At 46.1% G+C, this 17,694-nt stretch overlaps 1 protein-coding gene across 1 annotated transcript in view; it reads left to right on the plus strand.

Annotated features, from left to right (window-relative positions):
- EDA (ectodysplasin A) overlaps nt 1-17,694 on the plus strand; it is a 145,009-nt gene that overhangs the window by 44,387 nt on the left and 82,928 nt on the right. The window contains exon 3 of the mRNA XM_056859717.1: nt 7,765-7,867. Coding sequence (XP_056715695.1) covers nt 7,765-7,867 — 103 coding nt within the window. The remainder of the gene's footprint in view (nt 1-7,764; nt 7,868-17,694) is intronic.

Here is a 17,694-nt window from a genome sequence, read left to right on the forward strand (position 1 = left end):
TGATGATTTGTTCAAAAACATTTCCTGGTATAGATGTCAATATGATGGGTTGGAATAGGGACAACATTTGCCCGCCTCCAATCTTCTGGCACCTCACCTGTTCTCCATTCTCAAAAATAATGGACAGTGGTTCAGAAATTACATCTGCAGGTTCTTTAAGTACCATTGGATGCAATTCATCTGGCCCTGATGACTGTTTCCCAGCCGGGGAGGGAAGGAAGGAAGGAGCCCAGGCGGCAGCGAGGAGGAGGAAGTCGGGGCCCAGGTGGGAAAGCAATGTTTGATTCAAAACTCTGCATGGGGGGTTATTGGCCATTTATGAATGGGAGGTTTTGCCTTGGATTTGCCACTTAGATGCACATTTCCCCCATCCAGATTCTCAAAACTCTGCATGGGGGGTGTCGCATGCTCTCAGGTATGGCTGCACCTTCCAGAGGAGCTTCTCCTGTCGGGGCCCCGCCTGTCCTGGCCAATGCCCCTCTCCTCGCCTGCTCTCTCCCTCGTCCGCCAACTGTTTCCCCATGATTGCTGGGGCTGGAGCCGCGCTGAACCGCCTGCCGCTCTGGCGCCTCCCTCTCCCAGTGCGCTCCCCCTCCACCGGCCAGCTGATGGGCGGGCTGTTTGGCCTCTCCCCGGGGACCCGGCTGGCTGGCCAGCCTGGGGGCCGAGGAAAGTTGCGGCTGCTGCGGTGCCCCTTCGGCTGGGCGTGGTCCGCCCGGGCCAGTTCTCCTGGCTCTGTTGACTAATGAGTTTGCTACCACTGCCCTAAGTGGTAGAGAAAGTCAGCATATAAAACCCAGCTCTCCTCCTCCTCCTCCTCCTCCTCCTCCTCTCCTGTTGATGCAGTACAGGTCTTTAGCCACTGCCTGATTCCTGTTGTTAAATGGCTAAGAGAGAACGGATTGAAACTAAATCCTGATGAAACAGAAGTAATTCTGGTTGAGAAAGCTGAGGCCTTGAAGGACATTATACTTCTCTCTTGATGAAGTTCAGCTCATCCTTGCTGAGTTTGTTAAGAGCCTAGGGGTTATATTGGACTCAACCTTGCTGCTAAAGAAGTGAGTTAATCCAGCTGCAAAAAATATTTTCTTACAACTATATCAAGCCACCTGGATGCATTGAAACTAGACTGTTGTAATGAACTCTACGTGTGTCTGCCCTTGAGGTCCACAAGACTCCAGTTGAAATAGAATGCCACAGCTTGGGTATTATCAGGAGCTAAGTGGAGCACCCTATTACTCCCATTCTGTAGTCACTGAATTTGGCTGCCCATCAGTTATCGAATTCAGTTCAGGTGAACTGGCTTTCTCATAAAAAGCCCTACATGGCCTTGGACTCTCATCATATCTGCAAGACTACCTCTCTTCCTATGTTATACCACAACAGCTCTGCTCATCTGAAAATATGCCAGATGAAAAGCCACCTGTACCCGTGTTTGTTGTGGCCCCCACCTTGTTGAATGGCCCACCTGAGGAGCTCTTAAAGGTTCTCACACATTTGTCATTCCACAAACTAAGTAAAATTGAGTTATTCTGGAGGGACTTTCTGTGACAGGGCAATACCATAATAGAATAAGTCAGGAAGGACCTTTATAAAGGGAAAGGGACTGTGGACCAGACCGCTCTGTATATGGCGTATTCTCTGTTTGACGCACGTATCACCCTGTTGTCACTGCACTATTTTCTATGTATGTAATTCCATTTTTCTGCATTATGTCTAATATGTCTAGTCCCAGTACATTGCTTATTAGATGTCCTGTGATTGGTTGTTACACTGTGTAATCCTCTTTGAGAAAGATAAACTATAAATATAGTAAATAAATAAAATACGTACGCAAAATAACCACTATGGTCTGGACCAGGAACCTGCGGAAAGAGGAGGATGACAATTCTTCTGCCCCACTCTTTGAGGTTGAGGAAGGACTGCATATTGAGCCAGAACAATGTGAAAAAATTACTTAAAATATTTACGTGCCCACCTTTTCCCCGAGTACAGCAGGACCCTAGGCATGTCACAAAAATGTAAAGACAATTTGATAACTCCATTAAAAGAGTTGTAAAAACAAATTAAAAACAAAACCTAGAAACACCTTATGCCTCCACCAGTAGGCTGCCAGGTGAGGGATACCTGAAGAAGAGGGGGGGGGGAAGTTGGGATGGGTATGGAGAGAGGCAGTCCTGGAGAGCAAGAAGTCGCGTGAAAATGAGATTTCCCCCATGAGTCCTGGCACTTGTAATGTTATAAATGATATATTTTATGTTCTTAGAAATGTACAATGAGGTTAGGGTTGATAAGAATGTACCTTGCCCAGGTCACCTCAATACTAGAAGTCACGTAAGTTCTTTTGGTTTGTTGTATGGTCCATTTACCAGCCTGTAGATGTCAGTGGAGGGACCCACTCCTGTTGTCTTGTTTGGATATACTCATGGATATACCCAGATAGCCCATTCATTCCGTTATTCCTACACAACTCCAGGGAGACCAGCAAATTGGCTGATAGTCTGGGCGGAGGGTGAACGATGGAGCCGTCACCACAGCCAATAGCGGCATATTCCTTCAGCTTGAAATTCTGTTTGAAGTTCAAAATCAATATCACTTTTCAGCAAGGGGGTGGAATGCAAAGTATATTGTAACAAGTGGGGAATCCCTAAAGACCTGTGGGGGAGCATCTGTTTTCCCCTGTATCCTCTCCCGCACTGTTTCCTCTTTCCCTTCCCTGGCAGCTCTCATGGTCTCTCTCCTTTCCCTGCTTCCCTTTCACCTTCACATCCACCAGACAACCTACTTTTATCCATCCCACCTGTCTCCCGCTTTCCCGCCTTCCCTCCCCCTGGCAGTGTCTCCCTGAGGAAAGGCTGCCTGAGTTGCACAGTGGCCGCCAGGGCAGGGCCAGCCTGCTTCCAAGAGTGGCCTCCGGTGCTGGGCTGGCCCCGTTTTTGTGGTGTTCTCCAGCTAGGCTCCTGCCAGCAAACCCCATTGCCTGCTGCCACTCCACGCCTAGTTGTGTGTGTAGTGAGTTTCTGGTAGGGCCTGTCCCCAGCAAGTTCTCCATTAGGGGACATGACAGTGGAGGGGAGGGGGCTGTTTTGGCCTCTCAGTACATTCCTACCCCCTACCCCCGCTGGCTTTGCTTTATAGAAACCAAAGCTCGGCAATACTGTTGTGGTTGTTTAGCAACCTCAAACAGTCACTGAGAGTTCAGTGAGCATTCTTTTCATAAAACTACAGGTGGTGTTTCTGTTACTTTGGGGAGTCTTAATGCCCTCCTTTTATTTTATTTTATTTTATTTTATTTTTAGATTTCAGATTTTTCAGCAACTGGGGCTTCCTCCTTCAGGTTTGCAGATAAATCCTTCTGGTTTTTCCCTAGCTTAATTTTGCAGCTTTGCCAGGCATATTTGTGGTGCAGTTCTATGACACCTATGGTCCAGTTTAGAAATATATTGCAAGGGGGTGTCATTTCATTTCCCCCTGTATCTTGTTCCCCTTGCTATTTCGTTTAATTTATTAATTAAAACATTTGTATCCCACCTTTCCCCTTGGTTCACGGTGGATTGGTTCTAGGTGGCTTCTCCTCCTGGTGGCCCCTATATCTTCTCCCCTTTCTCTACTTCCATCTCTACTTCCCCACAGACTTTTATATGCCCAACAAGTCTTAAGCTTTGTTTATTATATTGCCATTTATATCCCATTTCTGTTTTCAGTGGATACTCAAAGCAGCTTACATAATTCTCATCTCCATTTTATCCTCACAACAACCCTGTGAGGTAGATCAGTCTGAAAGCGAGTGACTGGCCCAGAGACACCCAGCAAGCTTCCATGACAAACTGGGTAATTCGTTTCTTCAAGGTTTAACCCTCCTCCTGCATATTTTTTAAGACCTCAGATTTTTCTGCAAGCCAGGGTCTTTTCTAAGGTTTGTGGAAAGATTTGTTTTGTCTGTGCTTCACTCCAGTCTCCGGATTTAAGAATCCACAGATGGATCCATGTTGAGAATTAGATATAGTGGTGTTATATTTGAAGTGTACCCTTTCCTTATTAATGGCCCAAGGAACATATTAACAACGTAAGCATGATATGGCCATTAATATGATTGGCCCTTGCAAATCAAGAACTTGGTTTACTGAAATAGTTGTATGGAGCAAAGTAGACAGAGACCTCTTCCTTCCTCTCAGAACTTGGTCTCTCTGTGAAATTCACTTCCTGTAGATTCAGAATAGTCAAATCTTCATACAGAGCTTAATACGTTGAATTTGCTGCCACCATGTATAGTGATGACTTAATGGGGTTATATAGTTTCAAAAGGGGGTTCAAAAAATTGATAATGGACAGGCCTGGTAGGTAAAAGGAATGTCCCCAATAATGAAGGCTGCTGTATAGGGCCTTAAAATTCTGAAGTGGGTATTATCCCTCTGCACCTGGTCACATTTCATTGATGACTGCATTTCCAGCAAGCAATACTTAAAACTGACTTGGGTTAGCTCTGTACTACTAGCCCTAAAAGCTCAGCTGAAGTTAATGTAGTTGCAGCTGAGGCTCACTCCTCTAAGACTGTGAGCTGTGTGATTCTGTCCTGCCTTCCTTCTTGGTCTCTCTCAGCAGGCTTGATGTTAGATTTGTCCCCATCCTTCCCCTTTATTGCACCTCTGTCCTTCCTTTCCTCTATTGTGGAGCTAAGAGTGGTGTGGGGGTTAGAGATTCCAAGGATGTCTTCCAGTCAGATCTGGTTAGTTTCACCAAAGTGGCAGTATCAGGTGCTTCCAGACCAGACCTTGTTCATGAATAACTGGGGAGATTATCTATTTGGTAATCAAGTATCCAACGGTGTTTGTCAGAAAGTGCCATCCGAGATAATTGCTGTGCATTTTGGGTTAAGGTTTGTTTCTCTCGGACACTTAGGAAGCAAGTTAATGGTGGCATGCTTGGGGAGCATATGCGCCTTGGTCCCAGTGGAATGGGCGGGGAACGGGAACAGAGGGCGATGTCTACGGTGCCTCCCAGGAAGGTTCCAAGGCTTTCAGAAGATGTATTGTCCTCCTGCTTATTACCTAGTGTTTTTTTTAAGTTCTCAGTCACTTCATGTTTTATTCTAGTAACTAGTAATCAGTTTCAGTTTACAGAACGTATCTGTCAAGTGATGTTAATAGTTAATTTATTTATTTGACTTTTCCCTATCCTTTTGCCAAAGCATTTAGAACAGCATCAGCCCCAATTGAATTCTCACAACAACCCTGTGAAGAAAGTAAAGTTCAAAGAGTGACTGGCCCAAGGCGGGGATTTGAATCCAGGTCTCCTTGATTGTAGTCAAACCCTGATTACAGCAGCAGCACGCTGTTTCTCAGTTTCAGTGGAAATAGCATGGAAGCAGATCTTTATTAATTTTAATTTCTGAAGGAGAAAAACAGATTAAGAATTTGGAAGGTTGTTGTACATTATCTTTTACAAATGTTCTACTCTTGAAGGAAGGCAAAGAGTCCATATACTTTGAAATTGTTTGCTTTTTCCATTGTTGATTTCTCAGACTTCCTGCTTCTACCTAACCCTTTGTTTGAATATAATTAATATCAACAAAGAGAAGGGAAAGTGATGTGTGCCATATGTGTATACTTTTAATTTGGAGGATTTTACATGTTTTCAGATGTGTTTCAAATTGAAGCAAAGCAGACTGGGGATTCTTTAGGGCCTCAGTGCTTTTGGCACTCTCCAGTGTAGTGTGTCTTGCTTCTAGATTAGAAAATTTTCTTTTTCAGAATTGTCTCATCTTTCATCTGCCTCAAATCTAGGGTGTGTGTGTGTGTGTGTGAAAATAAGGAAGGGACCAAATTCTGGTGCTTATTGATGGAGTTTTGTAAGGACAAAAAGGAAAGCACTGGTGGATCAGACCAGTGGTCCATCCAGTGCAGCATCCTGTTTCACATTGTGGCTAAATAGTTATCCAAGAGGACCAACAAATTAGGCATAGAGGCCAAGGCCTTCCCTGATGTTGCCTCCAAGCACTGGAGACGTTGGAGGACCTGTCCTCTGAGCCCATGGATGGCAAGGGTTGGTGTTGCAGTCCTAAAAACATTTTCCTGGGAGTAAGCCCCACTGCATAAAATTCTGTTGCCATTTTGAGGAACCAGAATATCCTGGACCCCATTGCAAAAACGCTGCTGCCAGTCTGTTTGGAAAGCCGTGTTGTGGACCATTGTGCCTTAAAACATGTGGCGTTTTAGCTCCTTAAACCAAATACTAGGTCTCTTGTAGGAAAGCAGGTTTTACTTTGTAGTCCCCACCTGCCTCAATTCCCAAGGAAAATTAAGACAACCTTAAGTTAGTTGAATGCCCTCCCTAAGGGGATCACACATTCCTCTGGGTTGAAGTATCCCAGCCTGTTTGAAATCTTATACTGGCTTCAACACCTGTGTAATGAGTTTACAGCCCATCTTACAGTAAATTGTATTACTTATGTGCCAAAGAATCATGGTGCATTTTGATCTGTTTAAGTGCCATATAGTTTCCATTCTGAGTGCTCCTAGCTTTTTAGTTTTGAAAATAAATGCAAAAGTCCATTTCTACATTCTTAATTTGAAATCATTCTTCCTAAATGAGGAGGCAAAACTTCAGTCTGTTGATGTCAAAGTTGAGCCTAGATGGTATAAAGTTGTAGCAAGTTGCTTTGCTGATCCATCTGGTACTTCCCTCCACTATCCCCACCACCCCTAAACTACTTTCCCCTAATAGCAAACTTCGTGACCAAGTGCCTATCAGTAATTTAAGCAAACTGGGCCAGACCAGGGAACACAGTTAACCACACTTTGGAAGCTCTCCAGGAATTAAAAAAAGCCACAATTTTGTAAATTTAAGAAATAAAGAAAAAAGCCTGATGAGGATTGAGTGTTTTCCTAGGAAGCAGGGAATGTTGAGGGTACTTGAATGTCTGTTATAGGGGGTAGAAAGGAAATTGACTCACTGAAGTCCATCGTGGTTTCAATATAGTGTGTGGAAAGATGTCTGGAATGCCCACTCTCCCATACAATAGGTGTGTGTGTGTAAAATATGCAATACTCCACACTGTCCCACTCTGGTCTGAAAATAAATAGGCAATTTTCTGCTTGTTTAGCCACCCACTCTTAATTGGTCGCCAGTGTTGGGCAGCTGGGTTTTGCTTAGGTTCAAAGCTAGGTAAGTAGGAAACTAGTCATCAGCCTGTACTGTATCACCATGTTCTCGGGAAGTGGAGGGGTTGGGTCCTTTCCAAGTGCTTGCCACCCTCTTCCTCGCAGGCTGTCAGTGTGTGGGTTTCTAATGGTACAGTGAATGTAATGACAATTGTACAAAATGTGCCCGTTGCCTTTGCATCCTGTGCTGACCACTCTAAAGCAAGCAAGGAAACAATTGTGGTTTCAGGAGCTGATACTTTGACCCCTTGAAGCCCAGGTTCTTGGCTACTGCATTTGGTTCCACCATTACCTGCCTTTGTTCCATCCGGTAGCCTTAGCAGTGTTGTGAGACCCTGTGGAAAGGAGATTGTAGTGTTTTAAAGGCATTTAATGCACCCATTTCCATTAATGATAATGAGGTTCCCAAGCAGTAGAACTTTCCAGATGTTACACATCAAGATGGGCTGCATGTGGGGTCCATCTCTTCCCCGACTAAGTGAAGCCTGAGTGATGAAAATGTGTCTGTTGATACTTTAATTTCTTTGCTGTAGATTTGTTGTGGCTTGATTTGGGTGCCACTTCTCTGTTCAGTAGATTTCAGGATTCTGCATTCATTTTTCAGGTGGGATTGCTAAACTTCTTCTCTGAAGAAAGGCCTCACCTGGAAGAAGAAAGCCATCGTGTCCGCCGAAACAAAAGGAGTAAAAATAGTGAAGGATCAGAGGGTGAGTTTGTATCTTCTTCACACATTTAATATGTATTTTCTTTGTGGCATGTGAGAAGATGTTACAGGCATTTTCACACAGTGGTGATGGTATGGAAATGTCTTTTCCAGTATTTGTTGTTTTAAGTGATCTTTGCATTACCCAGAAGGAGGGTGGGGGTCTGAAATTCTGGACTGCAGGAAGTTGGATTTCGCCCTCTTTGTACTGCAGGAAGAGGATTTTTTTTTTTTTAAGAACTCACCTATATACAAAGCTCTATGCATGCTGTAAACTAGAATATCGTGGAGAAAGCTGCACTTGCCTTTCACACTAACTAGTTACTTTAATACATGTCGGGGACATTTTAACCTGGAAGGAGGGAGAAATTCACCCCCGCAGACACACTGTAGCCTGAAGTGCTACAATCCCATATTCTGTCATCTTGCTCTGCATAAATGCATACCCTAACTCAAAATCTTCCATTCCTAATGTGTACCATGCTAGTTATATGAACTTGGAGATCAGTTTAAGTCTCATTATTTCCTGACAAAATTAGGATTTTCTTTGCTCAGAGGTGTTGTTTTCAGCAATGGTAGTCATTTCTACAGAGCACAGTCCATTTCCTCAATTCTGCTTTACGGAATGGCCTGCCTGTTGAGGTCAGGAAGGTTCCCACCCTGTTGACTTTCCATAAACAATACAAAACTGAATGATTCAAGAGAGCTTTTTGCACAGGAAATAGGGCTATACTGTAACAAAATGACTCTGGAAGAAACTTGGGTTAAAGGGTTAAGGACTGTATACTATACCACTGTGTAAAGCAGGGGTGGGGAACGTCCGGCCTACGGGCCGGATGCGGCTCACGAGATCATTTTGTCCGGCCCCCGGCCCGCCTGCCAAGGCCAGGAGCTTCACGGCCCACCTGCCAAGGCCTGGAGCTCCACGGAGCTCGCTATCACTAGCCAGGCCCTCCTCTCAGCTTCACTGGAAGGCGGGACCGCATGCGTACAAAAGGGAAGGTTGATTGTGTGATTGTGGGGGCGTTTCCCCCAAGTCTCCCTGCTTCCTGTTTTTTGCGAGAGAGAACACATGTGCCTGGTCGGCTCTCTCGGCAGCCCAACTTTGTTTGCTTGGCTTCGGCCATGCCCAACCGCCCTGAGGCAATATATATGCTTCTTTGTTTGCTTGGAGGGGGGGGGGAGAAGCCGTGGAGGCGACTTCCCAATCGCACCCAACTGCTCGTGCAGCCGGGTGCTTGTTTGGGGGGGGGGCAGGGGAAAAGCCACGGAGGCGTCTTCCCAATTGCGCCCGGCTGCTCGTGCAGTTGGGTGCTTACTTGCTACCTTCCCTGTTTGCTTCCTTGCTTGCTGGGGGTGGGAGAGAAGCTGCAGGGGCGACTTCCCAATCATGCCCTGTTGCTAGTGCAGCTGGGTGCTTCCTTCCTTACTTGCTTCCTTGCTTGCTGGGGTGGGGTGGGGGAGAAGCTGCGGAGGTGACTTCCCAATCGTGCCTGGTTGCTAGTGCAGCCTGGTGCTTGCTTGCTTGCTTGCTAGGGGCAGGGGAAAAGCTACGGAGGTTTCTCCCCATTGTGCTTGCATGAGTGTGTGTGTATGGGGAGAAGCCGGGGAGGCGATATCCCAAGCGCGCCCAGCTGCTCGTGCAGCCGGGTGCTTGTTTGTGGGGCAGGGGAAAAGCCGCGGAGGCGTCTTCCCAATTGTGCCCAGCTGCTCGTGCAGCTGGGTGCTTGCTTGCTTCCTTGTTTGCTGGGGGGGGGGGAGGGAGAGAGAAGCTGCGGAGGCAACTTCCCAATTGCGCCCGGCTGCTCGTGCAGCTGTGTGCTTGCTTGCTTCCTTCCCTGTTTGCTTCCTTGCTTGCTGGGGGTGGGAGAGAAGCTGCAGAGGTGACTTCCCAATCACCCCCGGTTGCTAGTGCAGCCTGGTGCTTGCTTGTTTGCTTGCTTGGGGCAGGGGAGAAGCTACGGAGGTTTCTCCTCATTGTGCTTGCATGGTGCTTGCTTGCTTGCAGCCTGGTGCTTGCTTGCTAGAGGCAGGGGAGAAGCTACGGAGGTTTCTCCCCATTGTGCTTGCATGAGTGTGTGTGTGTGGGGAGAAGCCGGGGAGGCGATTTCCCAAGCGCGCCCAGCTGCTCGTGCAGCCGGGTGGTTGTTTGGGGGGGCAGGGGAAAAGCCATGGAGGCGTCTTCCCAATTGTGCCCAGCTGCTTATGCAGCTGGGTGCTTGCTTGCTTCCTTCCCTGCTTGCTTCCTTGTTTGCTGGGGGCAGGGGGGGGGCGCGGAGGCGACTTCCCAGTTGTACCCGGCTGCTCGTGCAGCCAGATGCTTGCTTGCTTCCTTGCTTGCTGGGGTGGGGTGGGGGAGAAGCTGTGGAGGCGACTTCCCAGTCGCTCCTGGTTGCTAGTTCAGCCAGGTGCTTGCTTGCTAGGAGGGGCAGGGGAGAAGCTACGGAGGTTTCTCCCCATTGTGCTTGCATGAGTGAGTGAGTGTGTGTGTGTGGGGGGGAGAAGCTGGGGAGGTTTGCACATGTGTGTGAGGGGGAGAAGCTGGGAACCCCTCTCTTTCTCTCCCTCTCTTTCGTTCCTTCCTTTCCCCTTGTCCCTCCCCTTCCTTCTCTGCACAGCCTCTGCTAGGGTTGCCAACCTCCAGGTGGTGGCTGGAGACCTGGCAACCCTAGCCTCCCCCCCCCACACACAGGAGATCTATGCCTGATATGGCCCTCGAATAATGTTATAAGTATACAAATGGCCCTTGGCAGGAAAAAGGTTCCCCACCCCTGGTGTAAAGTTTGTACTATCTGTGCTTTAAGTAGGTTCCTACTGAGTAATTTTTGCATAGTTTAATGGGTCATGTTACTGTTTGTGCTTTGCTTTTCCATTGCTTCTAATCTCTGGTTGGTCCAAGATTTCTACAAGTCAAATACTACTGCATTGTCTGTTGGATGTCCCATCCTTTTGATTTATTGACCTATTCTGGGTAATTCACCTTGAGTGCCAGTGAGAAAGACAGACTACAAATAAACTCAGCTAGCACTTCCACCAGCCTTAGAATCATAGAATCATAGAGTTGGAAGGGGCCATTCAGGCCATCTAGTCCAATCCCCTGCTTAATGCAGGATCAGCCTAGAGCATCCCTGACAAGTGCTTGTCCAGCCTCTGTTTAAAGACTGCCAGTGAGGGGGAGCTCACCGCCTCCCTAGGTAGCTGATTTCACTGTCCAACATTTCTTACTGTAAAACATTTTTCTCTAAAATCCAGCCGGTACCTTTCCGCCCGCTATTTAAACCCATTATTGCGAGTCCTTTCCTCTGCTGCCAATGGGAATAGCTCTCTGCTCTCCTCTAAGTGACAGCCCTTCAAATACTTAAAGAGAGCGATCATGTCCCCCCTCAACCTCCTCTTCTCCAGTCTAAACATTCCCAACTCCCTCAGCCTTTCCTCGTAGGGCTTGGTCTCCAGGCATCCTGTCCACATCCTTTCTGAAGTGAGGCCTCCAGAACTGCAAACAATACTCCAGGTGTGGCCTGACCAATGTAGTGTACAGTGGAACTATGACATCTTGTTTGACATCTTTTAATGTTTGATGTTCACCACCTTGGGGGCTCTATTTGGGTAGAAAGGCAGCACAGAAATATTTTACATAAATAAGCTGTTTAAACTCATCCTTCAAGACCACTTGGGAATAGTTTGTACTGGAATTCATGGCGCATGTTTGTTTATCTTAGTGGGATACATCTGAAAAGTCAGCATGGTCTGTGTTAAGCAACAGCTGAACAAAACAGACTAACACACATCTGTAATACTACAATTTAGATCATTGAGCTTTTACCACATGGCTTTGATTTTTAAAAAGCAACAGAGAGCAGTGTGGTATAGTAAAAACCAACTCCATGATTCCAGCCAGCAAATCTTTGGATGTTTGATTTAAACATAGGCTAAAATGATGATGTATGTCAGAACTGTTTGGATTCCCACTGAAATACTTATTAGGGGAATGCAAGGCTACCTGAATGTTTCATCCTTCTAGATCCAGTTTTACACTGCTGGAAAGAAAGACCCAGCAGTTTCTAGTGAACCTGAAGACCTTCTCTGACTTGCCAGGCACACAAGCAGCCTGCAAATCCAGGGACATGAGTCTGTTAAGTGTGGGCTTGTTTCCCGTTCCTCCACACGAAGCCTGCTGGGTTACCTTGGGCTAGTCACAGCTCTCTCAGAACTCTCTCAGCCTCACCTACCTCACAAGGTGTCGGTTGTGGGAAGAGGAAGGGAAAGATATTGTAAGCTGGTTTGAGACTCCTTAAAGATAGAGAAAAGGTAGAGAAAAACAACTCATCTGCTTTCAAACTCTGTTCTTCTTTGAAAGGTGACTAGAGCTGCACACTTGGTTAAGCTGCAAATTCTCAATCCTCCTTCATAGGATACAAGAACCCATATCAAGATTTGGTGATTTAAAAATGTGTTGAACTGTTACAGGCACTCCTATTCAAATTTACTCCATTCATTTCAATGGGCTTAGACTGAAGTAACTCAGCACAGTGTGTGTGTGTAAAGTGCCGTCAAGTCGCAGCCGACTTATGCCGACCCCTTTTGGGGTTTTCATGGCAAGAGACTAACAGAGGTGGTTTGCCAGTGCTTTCCTCTGCACAGCAACCCTGGTATCCCGTGGTAGTCCCCCATCCAAATACTAACCAGGGCTGACCCTGCTTAGCTTCTGAAATCTGATGAGATCAGGCTAGCCTGGGCCATCCAGGTCAGGGCAGTACTGTGTTGTTAATCAGCTAGGTTTTTTTTCAAGTCTTGAATTACAGAGCTTTACATTTATACTGTTTCCAGGAGAGCTTATTCTCAAGTAAATGTGTCCTCGAGGCTTATTCTCAGGTAAATGTGCCATCAAGAGCCAGCATGGTGTAGTGGCTAAGAGGGATGGACTCTAATCTGGAGAAGCAGGTTTGATTCCCCTCTCCTCCATGAGAAGCCTGCTGCGTAACTTTGGGCTAGTCACAGTTCTCTCAGAACTCTAAGCCCAGACGGAGGCAGACAATGGGAAACCACCTCCGAACGTTTCTTGCCTTGAAAGCCCATGTCAGCTGTGATTTGATGGCACTTTCCACTACCATAGAAGTGGCATAAAGAGTCCTGCTTTATCATCATTCTTAATTCACAGTTTCATGCATATTAATTATTAAAATATTACTATTTTAATAATTCATACTGCTAATACACCTAAGGACTCCTGTTTTCTAGAGTAAAGGGTTAAAAGGTTCAAGGGACTCCTGCAAGGTCTTAGTATGCAAGAAACTTTCTGTCCTTACTCCAGTGTTCTTGGGCAAAACTGTGTCACGGTTAGCATTGCCTCCTCTACATGCTTCTTTCATTTATGCAGTTCCGGAGATGTTGAATCTTTTCTTCTGTAGGCGGAGATGTGATCTATTTTATGGAGCTGAGCCATCATTCTCCTTCATAGCCAGTGCACTCTTATAAACCTGCTCTTGATGTCTCACTCCATAACCTGAACTCATCTGCTTGAAATTGCACAATTGACATCTTTTGCCAATGTGATTTTTTTTTACAAGTTTGGGCCAAGTTAGACAAGTATCTGAGTACTTTTTATCTGAGTAATTTTGTAATTAGTTGCATGTCTGTGTGCCTCACTTTTCTTGTCATTTCTTGATGTTTGAAGTAGAAATGCCAAACTTGTTTTAGTCATGGAGAAACAGTCCTCCTTGTAAACTATTATTCAGTAGCCACATCTCCTTGTCCTGCTTTCCAGGAAGTGCAGTTAGGTTGCATTGTATCGTGTGCAGCACAAGGCGAAAACCACATCCTGCATTCTATAGGATTCTCTTTTGGAAAGATACAGCAAGTGCTTCTTGTAATGCATTAAAAGCCTTGAAAATGCAAATGATCTGGAGCAGAATCTGTAATTTTTTAAATCATGGGAAGCATACTCTGTGGGAATCAAGGAAGCTTATCATTAATCAGATGACCACAGACTTAGTACAGCTTTGGAGGCAAGAGGGTGGAACATGGTATACACCAGATATAAAGGACTGAACAGATTGTGCAACTCACTCCCCCATCCTTCTGACTGTTGAGAATATAAGAAGAGCCCTGCTTGATCAGACCAAGGGTACATTATGGTGGCCCCAGTGAGGCCCAGCCCAAAGGCAGAGTGACAGCCACTCACCAAGAGGGGCCTATGCTGTCGATTCGGTTCGGCCCGAACCAAAAAACAGCCAAATTTCCCCTGATTCGGCGGTTTTTATTTCTGGACGAACCGAACTAAAAAATGGCGGAAAACAGGGGAGCCGAATTCAGCGAGTTCGGGAGTTCACGAATAAATTCGGCAAATTCGGGGCGCAGCAGCATAACCGTCAGTAAGCAGCATTCTCCCCCGGCCATTCGGTGGCCAAGCTGGGTCTTCTTCTGGCCAATCAGTCAGGATTGAGTACTGGAGGAATGAGCTGCTGCCCGGCCGGGGAGAGAAAGAGAGAAATCCTCGTGGGGGGTGCGTGTGCACATTCGCTCATTTCTGTGGCTGCAGGGGGCGCATTTTTGGGGGTAGAGACCCCAAACCTTCAGCGGAGCTTCAGATGAGCCTTCTTAAGGGACCCCCCAAGTTTTGTAAACATTAGGTCAGGGGGTCCTGAGATATGGGCTCCACCCCTTTTCCCTCCTCCATTTCCATTTCCGTGGCTGCAGGGGGCGCTTTTTTGGGGGTGCAGCCCCCACACTTTCAGCATAGCTTCAGATGAGCCTTCTTAAGAGATCCCCCAAGTTTTGTAAACATTGGGTCAGGGGGTCCCGAGATATGGGCTCCACCCCTTTTCCCTCCCCCTTTTCCATTTCCGTGGCTGCAGGGGGCGCTTTTGTGGGGGTGCAGCCCCCAAACTTTCAGCATAGCTTCAGACGAGCCTTCTTAAGAGTCTCCCCATGTTTTGTAAAGATGGGTTCAGTGGGGGCAGAAATATGGGCTCCCCCCTTTTCTCTTTCTGTGGCTGCAGGGGGTGCATTTTTGGGGGTGCAGCCCCCAAACATTCAGCATAGGTTCAGATGAGCCTTCTTAAGAGACTCCCCAAGTTTTGTAAACATTGGGTCAGGGGGTCCCGAGATATGGGCTTTCTCCTATTCCCTATTGGGATGAATGGATCACCCGATCCTGTATGCATCTCCAGAGCGGCAAATCCAAGGCAAAACCTCCCGAGCTTAAATAGAATCATATTAGATTACCCATTACTCTGCTCCTCCCTCCTTTAGCAAACCTCATCTTGTTGGCAGATCTGTTGTCAACACTGCCCATGCCTTGGCTGCCAATCTCAAGGCAGGAAGATATCGATGGGGCCTCTGCTTCTGTTTTGGGGGTGGGTAAGGAGACTGTGCCATCTGTGATCACCTCTCTGCCAGCTCCATTCTTTCCCACTCCCTTGTCTGGGACCAGAACACTTCTTTCTGGGCTCACTGCAGGGCCGTGCTAAAGAGGTTCCCAGGTCACCCACCAGAAATTCTGTTAGAAAAGTGATTTCTTTCCTTTCTAAATTTGTTAGAAAGGTATTTCTAACAAAACTCCATGAAACTCCTCCATAGAGTTTCACAGGGCTACGCCTACCTTTTTGCAGATATAACTCAGCGCCGGCTAAAGGGGACGGTCCCGGGCCAGCAGGGCTTTGGGAACTGATTAAAGGCAGCTCTGCCTCCTGGGAACACTCCCTTTGATGCTGGCGTGAGCCCTTGCATTGGGAAAACACTGCTGGCAAGGCTGCGCCGGTGCCCGCACCTCACACTGCTGCACTGCTCCCCAGAGGTGGCGTAAATAGCCACACACTGGTGTTAGTGGCAATTTAGTTGGTGCACTTTAGTTGCCGCTGGGGTCACGCTAGCTTCTAAGCTGGTACCCCCCCCCCCCCCGGTTAGGATTGTTCTGCCCATGATGCATTTCTCAGTATAAAAAATAATTTTTATGACTCTTTTGATTCAGCGTAGAGTGATATTGTTACATTCCCTTCTTTCTACCTGATAGTTCCAAATGAACATCTTCAGTATGTTGGGATTGTTCAGTTGCTTAAGCATTTTGGATGGACTCGGATTGGCCTCCTCATTTTCAGTGATGAGAGTGGAGAAACTTTTCCACGAACCTTGAGACTGAGGTTCCTCCAGAACAATATTTTTTATCGCTTTCACACAAATGAGACAGTCATATTGAATAGCATACCAAATGAATCATGGAAGGAATACTATCTTCTCTCTGATTTTATGCAAAGTAATAAAATTAACGAAGAAAGCACAATTTGATATGATTTCTCTTTACCAAAGTAAGCAGATTGAAATGGAAAAGGGAATAGTTGAAGAAGAAAAGACAAAGACAAATGGTAGGGGCGAAATTGAAGGGGGGTGTTAGAGGAGAAAGGGGCTGTACCAAAGTGGAAAGGGGGTATAATAACATTCCGTTGCCCAGGGCCAACACAAACCTGGAACCACCCAAAGGGGGGGTACATTCTTGAATGGATGTGGCCCTGCACAGTGGGTACAGAAGCTAGAAAATAAAAGTAACGTAAATAAAATTTAAAAAGAAAAACCATAATGAGAGCACAGCAGCAGAGTGAGTGAAGGCAAAGGTCATGGCCCAAAAGATCTTCACCACCACCACCACCACCCCTTTTTTCATGTAACATCCAGCCTGATAAAAAGTTCTGGAGGACACAAAAGCTTGCACAGTGAGCTGTGTTATTTAAATTGGACTTCTGTGGCTTTGATGGTTTTTGGGGATTTGTTTTAGATTTTTGAGCTTTTAGAAAATAGTGGATTATTTGTGACAAATATACAGCTCTGCCTTCTCCAAGTGATTAGCACTAAAATAAGACAAATTAGGAACTCATTTGTGTTTACAAAGACGTGCTATTGTACAGAAGAAAAAAAGTTGAGCCCTCTGGCAGCAATAAAAAAAGTTAACTATTCTGAGCAAATGACATCCTGCTGAAAATAAGCCTGCTGTTCTGGGAGCTTTGATTGCATCATGTGTGTGGTAAGTGCTGTCAAGACACTTTTGACTTTTAGTGACCCAATTAACTAAGGACCTCCAAAATGTCCTCTTGTTGACACCGTTGCTCAGGTCTTGCAAACTGAGGACCATGGCTTCCTTTATTGAATCAATTCATCTCATGTTGGATCTTTCTCTTTTCCTGCTTCTTTCACCTTTTGCTAGCATTATTGTCTTTTCCAGTGACTCTAGTCTTCTCATAATGTAACCAAAGTATGATAGCTGCAGTGTAGTCATTTTAGCTTCTAGGAAGAGATAAGCTTGATATGATCAAGAACCCACTTGTTTGTCTTTTTGGTAGTCCACAATATCTGTAAAATTCTCCTCCCAACACCACATTCTAATCAATCAATGTTCTTCCTGTCAGCTTTCTTCATTGTCCAACTTTCATACCCATACACAGTAATGGTGAATACTGTCACATGAACTGTCTTGATCTTGGTCATGTGAGGAACTGCTCTGTTTGCTCTGTGTATTTCTGTTCGGTTCTGTTTCGCCCGTACAAGCGGCGGGGCAGACCTGGCTGGGACTTTGGTTCAGGCTTCAACTGTAGTAACCCCTGTGTAGGCCTCCACTGGAATGTAACGCTCGCTCTCCTCTCCTCGTTCCCCCTCCTTCCCCTGACCTTGGCTTCTGTAGCATTGCACTAACGAGCTTCTGAGTACTTTGATGTCTCTGCAGTAGAGTAAGCTAGCTTTGTTATCACGTCTTTCTCAAAACATGTAACCAACATCTGCAATGTAGAATTGTTTATAGTCTCGCCCTTTGGAAAGAGAGGGCACTTGCAGCTTTGACCGTGATGT

The sequence above is a fragment of the Euleptes europaea genome, chromosome 13 (assembly GCF_029931775.1).
Source record: "Euleptes europaea isolate rEulEur1 chromosome 13, rEulEur1.hap1, whole genome shotgun sequence".
Classification (NCBI taxonomy): Eukaryota; Metazoa; Chordata; class Lepidosauria; order Squamata; family Sphaerodactylidae; genus Euleptes; species Euleptes europaea.